The sequence below is a fragment of the Venustampulla echinocandica genome (assembly GCF_003357145.1).
Source record: "Venustampulla echinocandica strain BP 5553 chromosome Unknown scaffold_0, whole genome shotgun sequence".
NCBI lineage: Eukaryota > Fungi > Ascomycota > Leotiomycetes > Helotiales > Pleuroascaceae > Venustampulla > Venustampulla echinocandica.
This window is the reverse complement of record NW_022474205.1, coordinates 4,987,913-5,004,510: the sequence shown is the minus strand read 5'-3', so window position 1 is coordinate 5,004,510 and position 16,598 is coordinate 4,987,913. Positions and strand designations below refer to the sequence as shown.

Genomic DNA, 16,598 nt, shown 5'->3' with positions numbered 1-16,598 from the left:
TGCCGTAGGCCACAAATTTGAGAAGGTTCAACAGGACGTGGCTGACTATTTACGGCAGCTCCAGGTGCGTGGTAATTGCCCCAATCTTTAGCTTCTCTCTCTAATAGACCGATGTCATCACACTTCAGGATACTGCATCCATTCGATTCCTTTTTCAGGAGTTCCAGCACCCAGAGCACCCAGACTCTGCAAGTTACTTCCGGGGTATTGATTCTTGTATCGTAGGCCCTCATCGTCTGATCTACATGTAATTCCCACCCGGTAGGAACCTCAGCAATCCGAAGAGTCCAACAAGTGGAAAAGCCTTCGAAATATCAGCTACGGTGCCGTGGTCAGTGATCCATCCAGAACCATGGTTCTGGATGTGGTACTTTGTACCACCAGTGCAGGGGTGCTGATGGAGATAGAGAGCCCAGTGAAAATCATCTTTCTTCGGTGAGTCGTCCCGTATATAGAGAAGGATGTAGAGAGCATTGACCCCGAGGTTTTCAAATGATATTGTTCAAGATAGCTGCAATTGAAAAGGAAGGATAGCAGTAACAGTGAAATACTTATAGGTTATTGATAAATCTTGTGACAAAGTTCTGTTCTTTGAAGATAGTGCCATGGAGATGTGGCGGAGGGGTGACTGTTGCTAGGCAACGGCTAGGCCCGCCGCTCGCGTCGACTCGCAACTTAAATTCTTAACCGCGGGTGAAATAATAGAGGTGCTCGCCAAACTCTCAAATTCTGAGGCTGCTTTACTACAAATTTGGGCTTTTATCCAGCCGAAAGGTCTGTAACATAACATAAGATACCTTATCTCGTCTACGTCTCCTTCGGCATTTCCTTAACCTTTATATCCATGTTCTAATGCACAATTGCAGAACAAGTGCAACTAGATATTTACTAATAGAAGTAGCGGGAAAGGTATCGCACCGGTTCATCTCAATAATGCACCATAATCCCGATCACTATTCGCTGTGCCCCCACGACCTTGAAACAACCAACCGACGGAGCCAGTTTGCATCTGAAAAGCTCTATCTGCCGATCCTCGATTGGCGATATCAGGACCAACCGCCAATTCGACAAATTCTCTCATCCTCAACCTCATCCTCAAGTCATGCGGACCCTTGCGAGACTTTGTGGACCTGGCAGTCTGCAAGCGCCCGCTCTCGACGAACCACCTACCTACATAAGTACCTTATTTTGAGGCCGGCCCGGAGCAATTCGCGATGGTATTGCACCTTCACTGGCTAAGCTCGATCGTCAAAGCAAGCAGCTCATGTGGCTTCAATCTACAGTCTCGCCTTCCTTATCAAGGTTCCACATCCGGGCGAAGGCTAGAGATAGGGAACTGGATGTCATACTTTGCCGCTATTCGCGATTAACAATTCAGGAACGCCCCGGGTGGGTGCCTCGGCGCAGCCATCCGCGGGGTGATGCTGGCGCCATCGCAGGTATCTCTTGTCCATCGTCCCGGGGAGATACATGTCCCCTGCTTTTACCAGATTGGGGTGTAGATCTCAAGATTTACCGCCTACTGTGTCTATATCATTTGTCAGAACACCAGCCTGGAAAGGGAAGTTCGACTTGCCAAGGGAAACCTCCTTCTAGGTACGACCTGAATACCCACGAACTTGTCTGCTGCTACATGGGAGGACTGCCAATCGTCTTGGCAGCATAATGTGAGCAATCTAGGGATATGGACATCCATGGCCGACAGATCAACATGCAAGCTTCGCGCTGCCTATTGCCCGACGTTGCATTTAACAAGTCGGGGTGGTGAGAGCTGTCGATTTGAGTATATATAAAGGTGGTATATCCTCACTTCATTTTTCCTTTTGATCTGCAAGTCCCTCAATCGTTTCTCCTCGTGCTATCTCTAGATCTTTGGCTAAGATGCTTTCCGCACTCTCCTTACTGGCTTTGGCCGCCGTTGTTGTCCAAGCAGCACCAACCCCGGCAACCGACTCAGCGGTGGTGAGTCTGGTCGGCAGCAAACAATTCTCAGCTCCAGCCGTCAAAAACCCCAATGCTATCCGCAATGGCACACTTGCTTTGTTAAAGGCATATGCCAAGCATAACTTGATCCCAACGCAGGACTTCTCCCCGGAGTTTCTGGCCGAGTTGAACCAACTCAAGAAGCGTCAAGACACCTCTACTCCCGCCGTACCATACCAACAAGTTGAGTATTTAGTTAACATCGCCGTTGCTGGCCAAAAATTGAACTTGGACTTTGATACCGGGAGTGCCGACTTGTAAGTGCCCAAACTCTACATTTATCTAGAGAGAAGGTGGAAATTGACATTATCTAATAGATGGGTGTTTTCCGACTCATTGCCAGCCTCCTCCAAAAAGGGCCATAATATTTACACTCCCTCATCCAGCCCGTCATACAAAGTCCTGAGTGGTCATAAGTGGTCTATCGCGTATGCAGATGGCTCTGGCGCGAGTGGCACCGTGGGCACCGACACAGTGACAATCGGCGGAACATCTGTTACCAATCAAGCCGTTGAGCTTGCTGACCGGATCTCTTCCTCATTTGTGACTGATGGGTTAGATGGACTGCTCGGATTGTCATTCAGCAGCATCAACACTGGTACGTTCAGGTGCTCCCTTAATATTGTATCCTTCCCTTCATGGCGCCCATTTTACTCCACCCCATTGTACCAAATATCCTTGGTACCACACTCTGACAAACACCGTAGTTAAACCCACACAACAAAAGACCTGGTTCGACAACGCCAAAGCATCCCTCAGCTCCCCCCTCTTTGCCGCTTACTTGCCGTTCAACGCCAACGGCGCCTATGACTTCGGCTACCTCGACTCTGCCCACTATAGTGGCACTCCTGTCTACGCACCCGTTGACGACACCAATGGATTCTGGGAAGTCGCGTCCACATCCTACAAAGTGGGCGGTACCACCCACTCCCTACCTGGTAACACCGGCATCCTCGATACAGGAACTACCCTTGCCCTCATGGTCGACTCCGCCGTCTCTGCATACTACGCGCAAGTTTCCGGTGCAGTAAACTCCCGGAGCCTCGGCGGATGGGTCTTTCCCTGCAAGGGTACTACCCTTCCTGACCTGTCCGTCCGCCTCGGCCCCACGAATTATGCTACGATCCCTGGCAAGCTTTTGAACTTCCAACCTGCTGATGCTAGTGGAACGCAGTGCTACGGTGGTCTGCAAAGTGTTGGTGGTGGAACCATGAATGTCTATGGTGACGTTTTCTTTAATGCTTTCTACGGAATCTTTGATGCGAATGGACCGAGATTTGGATTCGCACCGCTTAAGTGAGGCATGAAAGAAAATAAGGGGGAAGCGCTAGGTCATATCCAATGAATACGATGGGATAAGTTGGAAATAGGTCATGAGAGTATTATTGAGAGCTATGATACACCCATCTAGCGCGAGAAATATAATTGTGAAACATTTATATAACTATACCAATCTATCGGTCTTATGGTGACATTGTAATACCACACTTTTGCAATCTAGTAATTTGGTCCGGCACCACGCGTCACGAGCTCCGGGTTCCGATAACTCTAGTAATCCTCAGCTACCGGGTTACATACCACAGAAAAACGGGCTCGATACAGATAACCACGTCTCTTTAAATATATGAAAACGGGGGTTAGGGGTGCTGAAATGCGACGCAAGTAACTGAGAGGAAAGGCAGAGACACCGAATGATGTGATATGTTCGGTGTGAATTTACCACGTTTGGGTGTGAGGTCAAGTTTAGAAGGTGCATGAGCACAATCGCTTCCGAGCTTGCTTAAAACTCTATATTCATGGGGTATAGATTTGGTATAATAACTGAGCTAATTGCTGAAGAGCGCATATAAAACAAATCCGTTGCGTATTTAAGCCAGCCCACTCATCAAATGTACGTCTAGAATCCTTCAGAACGCCGCTCCCCCAAAAAGTTCACTAAGGTATATAATAATCGTCACAGAAACATCTAACAGTCCTTCTTCCAATTCTTCTTAATCCACGCAGCCATCAATTGGGTCAACGTTTCCTCCCTGTAAATGCTTACATCAGTCTCCTTATAACTCTCGCCCACATATTGCAACGCCACCAGAATCCAGGGCTGTATAAAATCCACGAATATCAGATCCACGGTTTCAGGGTCACTGCCATCATCGGGGAATGATATCGTGCTTTGGATACAGTTCGGCACGCGGTAGAAGGAGATTTGTTTATGGAGCGTATCATCTCCATCATCTCCACCATCGTCTTTGGTTGTGTAGCCGGGGATTAGATCGGGTTCGTCGTCGGTGGCGGGTATGAGAGGGGATTGCCAGCCGTTTTGGACGAAAGGTTCGGGAGAGAGTACTTCAGGAGCAATGATATCAGTGAGGATTGACATTTGCTCGGGAGGTGCAAGCTCCCAGTGTTTCAAGCTAGTAGTTTTAAGGATAGGCCCTCCGTTGTTGAGTAATGGTAAAACCTGCTTGGCTGATTTGTATGGTACATCTCTGATATAGCGAAATTGGCTGACGAAAGGAGATATGATGTAGGTAGTATCGTGAGTAAAAGCACCCTTAAAAATATCGAATCTTAGGGCGCCGGTGTTAGTGATTGCAAGTCTTGGTTTATCTTTGCGCTTTTCCGTTACGGCGGCTTCAGGCATGACTTCTTCCTCGAGCCATGTGAAGATACTCTTATTGCCCGGATACGGTGCTCTATTGAGCCAAAGGTCTCTTGGTGCACAACCGTAGATGCGATCAAGGTCTAGGGCTTTCCTTGCTTCATGTATCATGGACGATACGTTCTTACCATGATCGGTAGAGAATGTAGATTCGTTCAAACCGGTATGGTAATGATACCCGAATAAGTTATTGTCGATGTACCTTCTCTTAAAGGACATACTGGCGCGTGGCCCAAGCTGCTTGGATCCATCTTTTTTCCCTTTCCCCTTTATGCCTTCTATAGACATCCAGCCAAGGGTTTCCATATATCGGCCACTTTGTAACGCATACGCTTTGGAATCATATTTTGCAAAGTCCCGGATATGGCTGTGCCCACCGAAAAACTGAATCGGGGTGTCCCAGTTTTGGCCTCGGATAGCTTTATAAATAGCTTTGTATTCTGGGCCGTGGAGTGTAACATGTCCAATAATGACGAATAGATCGGCCTCTTCCCTAATTGCATCCTGGAACCACTCCTCTTTGATGGTCTTTTCAACTGGCTGGACAACGGTATTGTCTGCATTACCTGTAAAATCAAATAAAAACCCAAATGCCACAATCCGGATTCCCTTATTTTTGGTCGTGAACTTTCGATACCGCTGGGCCATAGGAACTTGCTCCCCAGTTTTCGGATTTATGTAGTCCAAATTCGACGCGAGATATTTCCCCTTAAAATTTGGAACTGTTGTATTGTATTCGCGAGCCGAGGCATCGGCTTGATATAACTCGTGATTGCCCGTGCAAATAATATCAATGTTCTGTTCCTTCACGATGTCGTAGAAGTATACGCCCTTGGGATCGGAAGCATCATATAGGCCGTTGCCCTCTATTCGGTCACCTGTATCAACAAGTAGAAGATCCACGCCAACATCATCTGCCTTCTGGCGCATTCGTTCGGCAAAAGATATATAGTCCCCCCAATCTGCGGAATATTGTGGCCTTTAGGGAAGTTAGATACTAATTCGTCTGAGGGATAGTAGGGCTTACTCTTGAAGGTGTCCTGCATGCCAGCTATGTGTATCCGTGGTTTGCAAAAAGTTTATATCGCCCCATGGCAGCGATCTCATAGGCGCAGCGACGGGCTTTGGAGCAGAAGGCTGCTCAGCAGCCGTCAGCGAAAGGAAGAGGCCGAGGCTCGTCCATGTCAACAACTGCCTAGTCATCGTGGAGTGGCGGGTTGAATCGGTGTCTCGAGGCTGTTGTTGTTCTTGTTGCTATTTGAGAGGATTCAGCTTGGAGGCATACGGCAAGCTCATGAATGTGAGCTTCGGGGTTTGAGGAGGTGAAGTGTCAGATCACACGCGGTTTGGTATAGCTCTATTCCATTGGTGTTGTTGGAGACCACGAGGCTGCTGTGGAAACCGAGGTCCCCTGCAATACAGTGCGATAAGTAGCGCCAAGCCCGCTCAGCAAATCGATAAGGAGCTCCGAATTTCAACCGTCGTCGGCCATTATATTATTACGAAGATACCACATCTCAATCCGTCCCCATTACCCATTGTGCCTTCAATAACAAATGTGGCCGCCGGCTCCTGTTGTGAGACGGGCAGCGCGATTGGCAAGAGTGAAAGCCGCAAATGCTACACAAGCAAGCCGACTCCCCGCTCTCGATGACTTGAAAAACATAACGTCAAACTCCTTTATCTCATTTCCAAACAGTAATACCAATACCAAAAATGGGGATCTCGCTGAAAGCCCCTCCGATGCAGTGGAAGGTTTGTGAATACTTCTGTCCCCAGCGCTACAATTTCTGAGATATAGCTGACGCGTAGATAGAGAGTGGCCCTGAGAAAACCAGTCCCTCCTTGGCAAGACCATTGCCCAATTCGATAGCAGTGAAAGATAACATCGCTACGGCTGACCTCCCGACAACATGTGGATCTGGTATCCTTCGTGGGTATCAAAGCCCATTCCAGGCATTCGTAATAGAGCAAGCTCGCGCGTATGGCGGAGAGGTGACTGGGAAAACAAATCTGGACGAGTTCGGAATGGGTTCCCATTCGACACATTCATTTTTCGGCCCTGTTCGCAATAAACCCCCATTCGAGGACTTCTCTGCCGGCGGAAGTTCAGGAGGAAGTGCCGTCGCAGTTGCGCAAGGCCTGTGTGAAGTAGCGCTGGGGACTGATACTGGAGGATCAATCCGGCTTCCAGCAGCGTACACCAAAACCATTGGGTTTAAACCATCCTATGGATTGTTGTCTCGGAGGGGTGTTGTACCATATGCTAACTCTCTCGATACCGTGGGCATTTTATCACAGTCTACTAAGATAATTCTCAAGACTTTTTTGCAGCTGGGGCAGCATGATATTGCGGATCCATCCACTCTCCCACCAAAATCCCGCAAGCGGATAGCTAAATGGCACGCAAAGATGACGATGGAAAGACGAGCAAAAGCTGATATCTCTAAGCCTGGCTTTGCTAATTTAAAAATTGGAGTGCCTATCGAATACAATATTGCTGAGCTAGATCCCGCAATACGAAGGGCATGGCAGAATGCACTGACACTGTTTCAAGAGCAAGGATGTACTGTTGTGCCAGTGTCTCTTCCAAATACCAAGCATGCCCTGTCTGCATACTACGTCCTTGCCCCGGCCGAAGCCGCCTCCAACCTCTCCAAATATGACGGGATCAGATATGGAACCCGCAGTCAGTTGAGTGATGGGGCAGGAGATGTTTTGTATTCGTACAGTAGAGGTGAGGGTTTTGGCGATGAAGTCAAACGGCGGATACTCTTAGGATCATACACCTTGAGCTCCGAAGCTATCGACAATTACTTTATCAAGGCCCAGAAGATCCGAAGGCTTGTTCAACGCGATTTCGACCGTGTCTTCTCAATTTCAAATCCGCTCCGGCCTCCCCAGCAGTTTGATCTCTCTGATATGGATGATTCGGTGCTGCTTCCGGACAAGCTGGGCCCTTGCGACGTGGATTTCATTGTGTGCCCAACAGCCCCAACAACACCACCTACTCTAGATGATATTTCGAAACAGACATCTGTTGATGCTTATATGAACGATGTGTTTACTGTCCCAGCAAGTTTGGCTGGTCTGCCCGCTATAAGTGTCCCATACAAGGGATACTTCCCATCTGGAGCGTTCAGAAACCCAGACGCTCCAAACTCCATCGGGATACAAATCATTGGGCAGTACTCGGATGATGTTCGGGTCATTGCTACGGCACACAAGTTCTTGCAGCTGCAAGAAGACAAGGCCAACTCCAGATTGCGTGACAATAACTTTCGCGCACGGGATAAGAAACTGGCCATAAAAGAGCATAAGGCTAGTAGAAGTATGGTAAAATTTACACCATCTGAGGAGGGGATCCTTTCGCGAAATGTGAAGATTTCGAAGCACTTTTCGGGAAGGAGCATGCCTAAGTCATTGGACTACTTATTGATAAGGAAGATGCTGCAAGAGGTGAAGATAACGAAGTATCCCTCGAGGAAAGGGCTCATTCTGCAACAACAGAAGTCTAAGGCACAAACAGATCGAGAGTTTGCTGGCGCTCTTGCTGCCTGGGATCAGATTATGCATTGATTGGTCAGAATGATGCCCTCGTACTACGCCCCTACTTTACGACAACATGGCTACCAATGAGCCCGGGTTCCAATGAGCTCTGGTTTTGCAGCAGACTTTGGAGGTCATGCTCCTCTGAGCCTATTAAAATGGATATGGCATGGAATCAGCAATTATACCCGTTGTGCGACAATACCAATCCTAAATTGGAGCCTCGAATCTTGCTGAGATTCCAACCTACGGTGCATGGAATGCTTCACCGGTCTTCGTCACAACCTACACTGCTGTTACTATCAAGACTCTCCGCAATATCCATTCAGTATTTAATAGACAACTAGCCCCTTTCCGCAGGCTGCGGAACTTTTATTTCCATCCGTTGATATATCGATATATTTTTGGAATATAAAACTCTCGGCCGGGGTTGTCCTGCACCGGAATTGGATTATGAATTGGGACGGTATGCCACGGCAGCCAGCTGTAAGATTATCTGACGTTTGTACATTACTAGAAAGCTTTAGTGTTAAACTATATGATATTTTATCATGATACTGCATATAATTTCGGGACACCGATCATAGCTCACCTAAAACGGGTACCCATATTCGTCACTGCGCTCTTACCTACCTTATTATATCCGCATGGTACAATCGTACTACCTATACTTAAGAACCAATCTCAACCAAACGACGTATCATCTGACTCCAACATCAAATACCTACAACCAAATCCCATTAATAACATTCACCATAGTCCGAACCGGGGAATTTAAGCAACGCAGCTTCTCAACCATGTATCTCAGATCGAGTTTGGGGTCATTCATGTCACCGTTAGCCTTTTCAGAATCCCATGCAGGTCGCTGATTAGGTGTCCTGAATGCATACATCTAGTATGGAAACATGGATGTCATTCATTAGCAAGAAATTGCATATATCCATGGAGCTGCATCGCATGACGATGAGAAGCATGAGCCTCCTTGCACTCAGTGAAAGTTCGTAGTCGAAACAAAACACATTCAAGCCTTTATGAAACGACATCACAAACGACGAAACAACTCATTCATGCCATTATGAAAGACATCGTAAATCACAGCAGGGCCATTGCCAACCTTAAAACCAGTATTGACAAGATATATTGTATATTGCATCGTCAACATTACTCAGCACCCGTTTCACTCCATTGGGTGGAGGACTAGCAATTTTTATCAATGCTGTATTTCTCGTCGTTTTTCCAACTTCACTACACCCTTACTGTGATACTCTTAACTAGCTGTTGTGGTATAAACAAGGTTGGTGCCATGGGAAAAACATGACAAACGATCCCTTTGGAACGGTAGCACATTTCTTTATAGACAAACCAATGAGGCGATGTCGACTCGACCATTAACGTTCTTTTTCTCCTCCAAACTCCTAATTACGTTTCCAACTCATCAGTTCGCACTGAGTCTCATAATAAACCCAAACCACACCTGGGTGCCAATCCACTTCGTCCCCCGCTCTCCTAGCAACCTCCCCTCCCCAACGTCTTCCTCTCGAATAGCTCTTTCTATTACATCGCCGACAGGAACAAATCCTTCCTTCTTACCAGCATCCACCACCTCTTGCACCTCATACACGTAGCTCTGCCCTCGAACCTTAATCCCGCCTGCGTTCTTCTCCCCATCCAAGAAACCAGCCTGGCCCCGCCTACCCATTTCAGCGTGCATATTAGTCAGTACTAAAACCCCCCCAGGCTTGAGGAAACCTTGAATAGTACGGAAGAAAGTCGAGACGGGTAGGTGTTCCAATACTAGTGTTGAGAGGACTAGATCTGCCTGACCCTGCAGTGGTAGGACCGAAGGATACAATTCGGGTGCAAGGGCGTCAAATTCGTGGTGAGATATTTCCGGACGTTGTATCGCTTGATTCTTAAAAATAGTGGATGAAAATAAATCCTGGCAACGACCCCGACCTACATCCAACATTAAACGGGAGAGGTCGAGAGCGTGGATTTGGCTTATTGTGGGGCTAGGTGCTTCGGAATCTGAAGTTGTGCTCGGATACCCATGGGAGGTTTGAATGGTGGGGAGAGTGAGGAGTTTGACAGTGTTCCGACAGGTGCCACAACCAAGCTCTGTAACGACGATTCCTGCTGGGGAGGAGCTGCCCACTAGAGCGAATGCCTTCGACAGCAAGCCAGGCACTAAAGAGTCGTCGACAGCTTGGAGGATGTTCCCATCCGTGTCATATACCTGGGAATAGTAATCAGCAATGTCTTGGAAGGGAATGGGCCGTGGGATATACTTTTGCCCATCGATTGTAGAGTTCGGCAGTAGAGACCGACTGGATGGGATGTGGTGAGGTTGAAGATGCCATCTTGGAAGTCAGACGAGAAAATGGGCGAATGAAAGGCTTTTAAGAAATAATATATTTTGCGAAACCCTCAAGAACCCTAGATACTGAAACCTGGAGATACACGTATATACCACCTTATGTTGAAATGATCGACACCCCTCATGACTCACCACAAAGCCACGCCCTTCGAGATGCATCGTAGGATAAGCCTTTGCCCCCGACTCGGAGGGAATAACTTCTCCAAACTCCGATCATCAGACCACAGCGCTCGTCTACTAGCAAACGAAACCTTAAACCTCCATATATTGTACACTTGTACTACGGACCTACTTCGAACTGGAGTGCCTGGAACCATGGTCATGTGATCCAACCCCCTATTTCCCCTGGTCGTGTACGCTTCGGCCCGCGCAACCGGTCTCCGCAAAATCGCCCTATGAAGGGAAGTATTCAGAGTATTGCAGTACGAAGTTTCGCTCCGTTCGCAATTGGAAACCCGCGAGAGCCTGTTTGCAACTGCGCATTGTTTGGAGTGGGTGACCAGTTCATGCAGCGCGTCTTCTTGTTGCTGGGACCAAAACAGTCCACAACAGCCGTTGTACTGTACTTCGCAGTTGGGACCGGCATTTGATCCTCCTCCGCTCTGAGCCTCCCCGTCTGTCGATCCTCACTTGCACCACCGTAACACCCGCCAGGTCTCCCATGTCCCAATCCTCTCAAACGCGCCTTTCGAAATCGAATTGTGTAAAACATCTGCCGTGAGGTCTTTCTAGCAACCGTCAATGCGATCGCAAGCTCCTGAGAAAACCCCGAGTTGTGAGTGCTTTGTCCAAAGGATAGTGAGAGCGCACAATCATCTTAAGGCAACTCCAACGCCAACCCTCCACTTGTGGGCACGAGCCACAGTGTAATCACGGAACCCCGAAAGCAAGGGCCAGACGACGACGAGCTTCAGGGTATCATCGAGATCCAATTGTTTGCTGTTGCTTTGTTGTGATTGTTTGCGTCTCCAAAACCCCCCCGAATTCCTATCAGACCTTCCTATCGCTCGTCCCTTGCGCGGAGCCGGATACAATCAGTCGCTGCCATCCCGCATAACAGAGGATCAACACACGAAGAATTATGCCGCCCAACGGCAAATCAAATGGTCGTTTCCAGCTGCCACAGCTTGCGCCGGTCAACTTCTCCCTCACAGATGGCACCGATATCCCTCCTCCTCCAGACTCCCCAGTCGAAGAAAAGCCACGGCCTGCGACCCATCTCGCAATACCACCATCCACGACCACTACAACCATAACCACGAATGGCCCTCTGGGCGTGTCGACGAATGTCTTAGCAGTCGGTAGCAAACGTGGCCGATCGGATGATCCTCCCCTAAGTCCTGCGTCGACCAGGAGGCCGAGCAGCATCCGGCGATTCCTGTCGAAAAAATCTCTCAATGCGAATTTTGTAGATGGGGCAAACAGGTCACAAGAGGATTTGGCGACCATAGGGCGACCGGATAGCCGGGCAAGTGTTATGACAGATGTCAACAAGAAGAGGAGCAGGAGTTGGTTCCGACGGTTGTCTGGCAGTAATCTTGGGCGCTCCAACTCCATTGCGGTATCAAAGCCTCTACCGGCGGAGAAGAAGGGACCTCCACCCCCGAAATTACCGGAATTAAATCAATTCAAGGCCCAGATACCGGAGGGCGATGAGGGGAGCTTGGGCGCGGAGGATATGTTCAAAAATATCAAGTAGAGGTGATGGGAGATTTCGCCGATATTGGAGCATGCTCTGCGATTATGGTTGGATGTCGACATGATCACCGATATTGGCGCGGATCACAAAATTTGAATTGGATGCTTGGAGAGAAAAATGGCATGGTCAGCGAAGGCAGAGCGGACTGCTGATCGAGATACCCGGCTCGAACTGAGCAACACAATCGCACTCTTATTTATTCTAGGGGGGAGCGCCTGTATCGATATTTCTGGGCGATTCGACATATAGGGCGACCCGTCTTTTTTCACATGGTAATGCCTATTTAGATGGCAGAAAGTTGAATTACCATGGGATAGACATTTAGGGGATTTAAAATGTTCCTTTGATATTAATGCTGATATGGAAGCATGAGGGCGCTGGGCCTTTACTTTGTCTTATGTCCCATTCTTGTGATCGGCTTATTCGCGGTGCATTTTTTGGCTGCCGTTACATTGCAACCAAATTACTACTAGCTAATGCAATAATCTCCTTGGCTCATGTCTACTCACGGGAGACTTTAGGATATTATTTACTATCTTAGGTCAAATAAGGAAGTCTTTCTTTGTTAATAAAATAAAAACTCAATTCTTGAAGTTTAAACTGCTCTCTCTATGCACTATCTTCGAACCAATTTTTATTGACTAACGAAAAACAACTTAAGTTTGAAACTCATCTCAGCTTTAGCTAACAGAAGAAAGAATTTGTGTTACTGTTCCGCCTTCTGATAGAAGATATTGGATTGCATGGCTGCCCCGCCACGCGAGGCCCCTGCATAATATTCCTTCCCGAGGTTGAAGCTACCGTAACGTCATTTTGTAACACCATGGAGCTCTCCGGCAACCCTTCCTCTCTACATCCTAACCACCAACAAAACGGGCACAATGTCAATGTCACTTCCAAGAAATATTCGGATAGGGGGGGGCTTAATCCAAGCTCTACCCAGAGCAGTGGCACCGAGATTAGGGCCGGCAATCTGTAGGAGGCACAAGTCGGGGCCCTATGGATATACACAAGCAAAAGCTCTCGTGTACTCGAAATATGGAGATCCGGCTGATGTGCTCTCGTATGGCTTCCCTTCTTTCCCCCGTTCTACTTCCTCTCGACAATTGAACCCAACCCTATATCTACCTCCAAAGCTAACACTGACCTTAATAGACTCCACAACCACTCCGTCTCACCCTCTCTCCCATCAAACTCCATCCTCATACGCACCCTCGCCACGCCTATAAACCCAGCAGACATAAACCAAATACAGGGAGTATACCCCTCCAAACCGCCATTCAGCTCCTTACTGGGAACACCCACACCCAGCGCCGTTGGCGGTAACGAGGGCTGCTTCGAAGTAGTATCGATAGGATCATCAGTAAAGGGCCTGCAAAAGGGCGACTGGGTAATAATGCGTTCTACTGGTTTCGGAACATGGCGTACACATGCCCTAGCTACCGCGGACGATGTGCTCAAAATCGAGAATAAGGAAGGTCTCACACCCCTCCAAGTCGGAACCGTGAGCGTCAATCCATGCACCGCCTACCGCATGTTGAAGGACTTCATCCCGCTGGAGCCCGGAAAAGACTGGTTTATACAAAATGGAGCCAATTCCGGTGTTGGCCGGGCTGCTATCCAGCTGGGTAAACAATGGAACTTGAATTCAATCAACGTCATCCGCGAGCGTCCGTCTGCTTCCGAAACCGAGTCTCTTAAGCAGGAACTTCTGGATCTGGGCGCGACGAAGGTAATCACCGATGGGGAACTACAGTCTAAAGGGTTTTCTTCGCAGATAAAAGAGTGGACCGCGTCCACAAAAGGCGATCTCAAACTAGGCCTCAACTGTGTCGGCGGCCCGCCCACACTCGCTATGACAAAAACCCTTAGTCAAGGGGGTCATCTTGTTAGCTACGGTGCTATGTCTAAACAACCACTTTCCCTCCCCACCGGTCTATTGATCTTCAAGGACCTGCATTTCAGCGGCTTTTGGGTTAGTAGGTGGAGTGATCAACATCCGGAGGAGAAGAGGAGGACTGTAGAAGACATTCTGCAGATGACGAGAGAGGGGAAGTTTAAAGACATTCCGGTTAAGGAGCTAAGGTGGGATTGGGGAACTGAGGAGGCCGTCTTGAAGGAGGCCGTGCAGGGAACCTTGGAGGGGTTTAGGGACGGCAAGGGAGTGCTAATGTATGGTGATACATAAGACAGTAAGCTGAGGAATGAACCGGTAAATAAAGCGGATGCGAAGTTGGTATTGAACATGTAATTGTATAAATGATATGGCTTCGCTGATTTCCAGGGCGGAGATTTGCCTACGAGATACATCAGATGTGTGATATTCCTCATAACTTGTAAAACTACTGGGGAGAAAGCGCGACTGTGATTGCTATCTATGCACCACGGCAACCCGGCGTGGGTTTAATCCCACTACACTATTTTTGCATTGTAAATGAGATAACCAACGCCACCCACCCATCCAGCAACCAACCCCCAATCCATTCCCAGGGACAATGCAACGCAACTAAAGAGAATCCATGCATGACGGGAAAGCCCACGAAGAGTAAAGGAGAAAGTCTTTATCCATGTCTCTGCGCCGCATCCCTGAAAGCCGCCTCTTGCATAGCAAGAAGTTCCTCTGTGGATAATCCGCTTTGCTCGAGCTTGTTGGCTTTCTTCTCACGGCCCTATTGAAACGGTTAACCACGAGCCCTTAAGGAAAGGGATTCGCAACAACGTTAACTGGTATATACATACCTTCAGTTGCTCCTTATGCTCACTAGCAACGTCCATGATACCCTGCACGTAGTCTCCGAATCCCAGCTGCTCCAACGCTTTGGTAATGTGTTCACATGCGATGGTTTTCTTGCTTTCCTTCTCGCTGATCTCGTTGGCTTCGGAAGAAATCAGAGTTATGAATTCCACGCAACATTCGATGAGGAGATCTCTGGCATCTTTTCCAAATGCTAGGCCAGATGACGAAGGAAGAATCTCCGTTACGATTTTCTGGACAGTTGCTGGAGAGGAATTGTTGGTTAGCAGAAGCATATTTCATAACAGTAAGCTATCAAAAACAGTGAAAATAGTGATGGATAATAAAATGAAAGGGTATCGGGTTGCGCGATCTATGTATTATACACGAGTTTTGCTGTAGCTCTAGGAGGTTGCGAACTATACGCGTATGGTATCTTTCCCAATTGCTAAGGAAGGTGGTCCTTAGCGCTACTTGTTATAGGCCGTGTGTTTCTACTCGTTTAAACAGTTGACTCTAAGCCTCTCACAGTGGCCAAGGGAGAGGAAGTGGGCGTCCTTGCCTGGCGGCTCCACTTCCAGCAGTAATGTGATTCGACGTGCCTCCTAAGAGTGTCTGAATGTATGTTTTTGAGGGAATAATGAACCCTAGACTGGTATTTCTTTGAAAATATTATTGAGCATCCTCTCAAGGGTGTTATTGGTCTATTGACTTGCCCGTACCTGCAGAACAATAGCCTCAGAACCCTAACACCCGCTTGAGTTACGCTCCGAAGCTAGTCTCGTAGAAGACTACAACCTAGGAAATATGGCGGACTAGACGCGACCTTGCCTCCGTCGTACGGTGAAAGAATCTATGTCCAACCCCCAAATTGAGGTCGCTTGTTGCAGCGGCTCTTTGCGGTGGGTTTGACTAGTTCCTAGAAAGTGATACATGGGGCAGGCAATGTGATGAAAGCTCTGAATGTGATGGCAGTTGCAGATAAGAATAATAATAACGCGCACTGAAACCTCAGACACAAAACGCCATAAAAATGAAAGGCAAAAGGAACATGTCAACTTTACCTTTTGGAAGAGACAAGTCATCGTTACCTATGAAGAAACAGTCAGTTTTGTTATCTAAACAAAGATAGCGTGCAATAGAGGAGCGGAGGTTATATGGGGTATGTACTGTGAGACATAGACAGCGAGCAGCTTTAGAGCTCCTTTGGATTTTTAATGATGTTTCTGGGGATGTGGTTCCAGGTGATACTGGCCGATTGAATGAAATTTATGTTGGGTAGATGAGAGGGGAAGTAGTAATAAGTGAACTGTCACTTTTTGGTGAAGTCTCCATGATTCATCGCGTTGATTCAGGAAATATTGACCGCACACTTGTGCCTTTGATATGGGCGGGATAGACAAAGAGCCGGACTCGGCAGGAAACTTACTACCAAATTCCCTATCCGACATCTTCCCTCGTAGAATCAAAATATTCTCGGAGGCTTATGCTGGAATGTAAATTCCGGGTGTTGGAGTATTTCTTTATCGTAATTTTGGCGTGGCGATATGGGGCACTTTGTTGATAGTGAATGGATGTTTACCTGGTGGCCTTGCGT

At 47.9% G+C, this 16,598-nt stretch overlaps 7 protein-coding genes across 7 annotated transcripts; 4 read left to right on the top strand and 3 right to left on the bottom strand.

Annotated features, from left to right (window-relative positions):
* Positions 1 to 1,881: 1,881 nt before the first annotated feature.
* On the top strand, positions 1,882 to 3,283 carry BP5553_01557 (putative endothiapepsin; the record flags this gene model as incomplete). Its single annotated transcript, XM_032010180.1, has 3 exons — positions 1,882 to 2,240; positions 2,301 to 2,581; positions 2,691 to 3,283. The coding sequence occupies 3 exons, from the start codon at positions 1,882 to 1,884 to the stop codon at positions 3,281 to 3,283; spliced, it is 1,233 nt and encodes a 410-aa protein (XP_031874234.1).
* Positions 3,284 to 3,949: 666 nt separating this feature from the next.
* Positions 3,950 to 5,845, bottom strand: BP5553_01556 (Metallo-dependent phosphatase; the record flags this gene model as incomplete). Its single annotated transcript, XM_032010179.1, has 2 exons — positions 3,950 to 5,621; positions 5,670 to 5,845. 2 exons carry the CDS (start codon positions 5,843 to 5,845, stop codon positions 3,950 to 3,952), a joined length of 1,848 nt encoding a protein of 615 aa, XP_031874233.1.
* Positions 5,846 to 6,198: 353 nt separating this feature from the next.
* BP5553_01555 (Glutamyl-tRNA(Gln) amidotransferase subunit A, mitochondrial) lies at positions 6,199 to 8,221 on the top strand (the record flags this gene model as incomplete). Its single annotated transcript, XM_032010178.1, has 2 exons — positions 6,199 to 6,397; positions 6,459 to 8,221. The coding sequence occupies 2 exons, from the start codon at positions 6,199 to 6,201 to the stop codon at positions 8,219 to 8,221; spliced, it is 1,962 nt and encodes a 653-aa protein (XP_031874232.1).
* Positions 8,222 to 9,626: 1,405 nt separating this feature from the next.
* Positions 9,627 to 10,551, bottom strand: BP5553_01554 (uncharacterized protein; the record flags this gene model as incomplete). Its single annotated transcript, XM_032010177.1, has 2 exons — positions 9,627 to 10,427; positions 10,480 to 10,551. 2 exons carry the CDS (start codon positions 10,549 to 10,551, stop codon positions 9,627 to 9,629), a joined length of 873 nt encoding a protein of 290 aa, XP_031874231.1.
* Positions 10,552 to 11,649: 1,098 nt separating this feature from the next.
* On the top strand, positions 11,650 to 12,267 carry BP5553_01553 (uncharacterized protein; the record flags this gene model as incomplete). The annotated part of the gene is made up of 1 exon (XM_032010176.1): positions 11,650 to 12,267. One exon carries the CDS (start codon positions 11,650 to 11,652, stop codon positions 12,265 to 12,267), a length of 618 nt encoding a protein of 205 aa, XP_031874230.1.
* Positions 12,268 to 13,090: 823 nt separating this feature from the next.
* BP5553_01552 (putative enoyl-[acyl-carrier-protein] reductase 1, mitochondrial) lies at positions 13,091 to 14,455 on the top strand (the record flags this gene model as incomplete). Its single annotated transcript, XM_032010175.1, has 2 exons — positions 13,091 to 13,242; positions 13,423 to 14,455. 2 exons carry the CDS (start codon positions 13,091 to 13,093, stop codon positions 14,453 to 14,455), a joined length of 1,185 nt encoding a protein of 394 aa, XP_031874229.1.
* Positions 14,456 to 14,828: 373 nt separating this feature from the next.
* On the bottom strand, positions 14,829 to 15,297 carry BP5553_01551 (Uncharacterized protein; the record flags this gene model as incomplete). The annotated part of the gene is made up of 2 exons (XM_032010174.1): positions 14,829 to 14,936; positions 15,007 to 15,297. 2 exons carry the CDS (start codon positions 15,295 to 15,297, stop codon positions 14,829 to 14,831), a joined length of 399 nt encoding a protein of 132 aa, XP_031874228.1.
* Between the last annotated feature and the right edge of the window lie 1,301 nt (positions 15,298 to 16,598).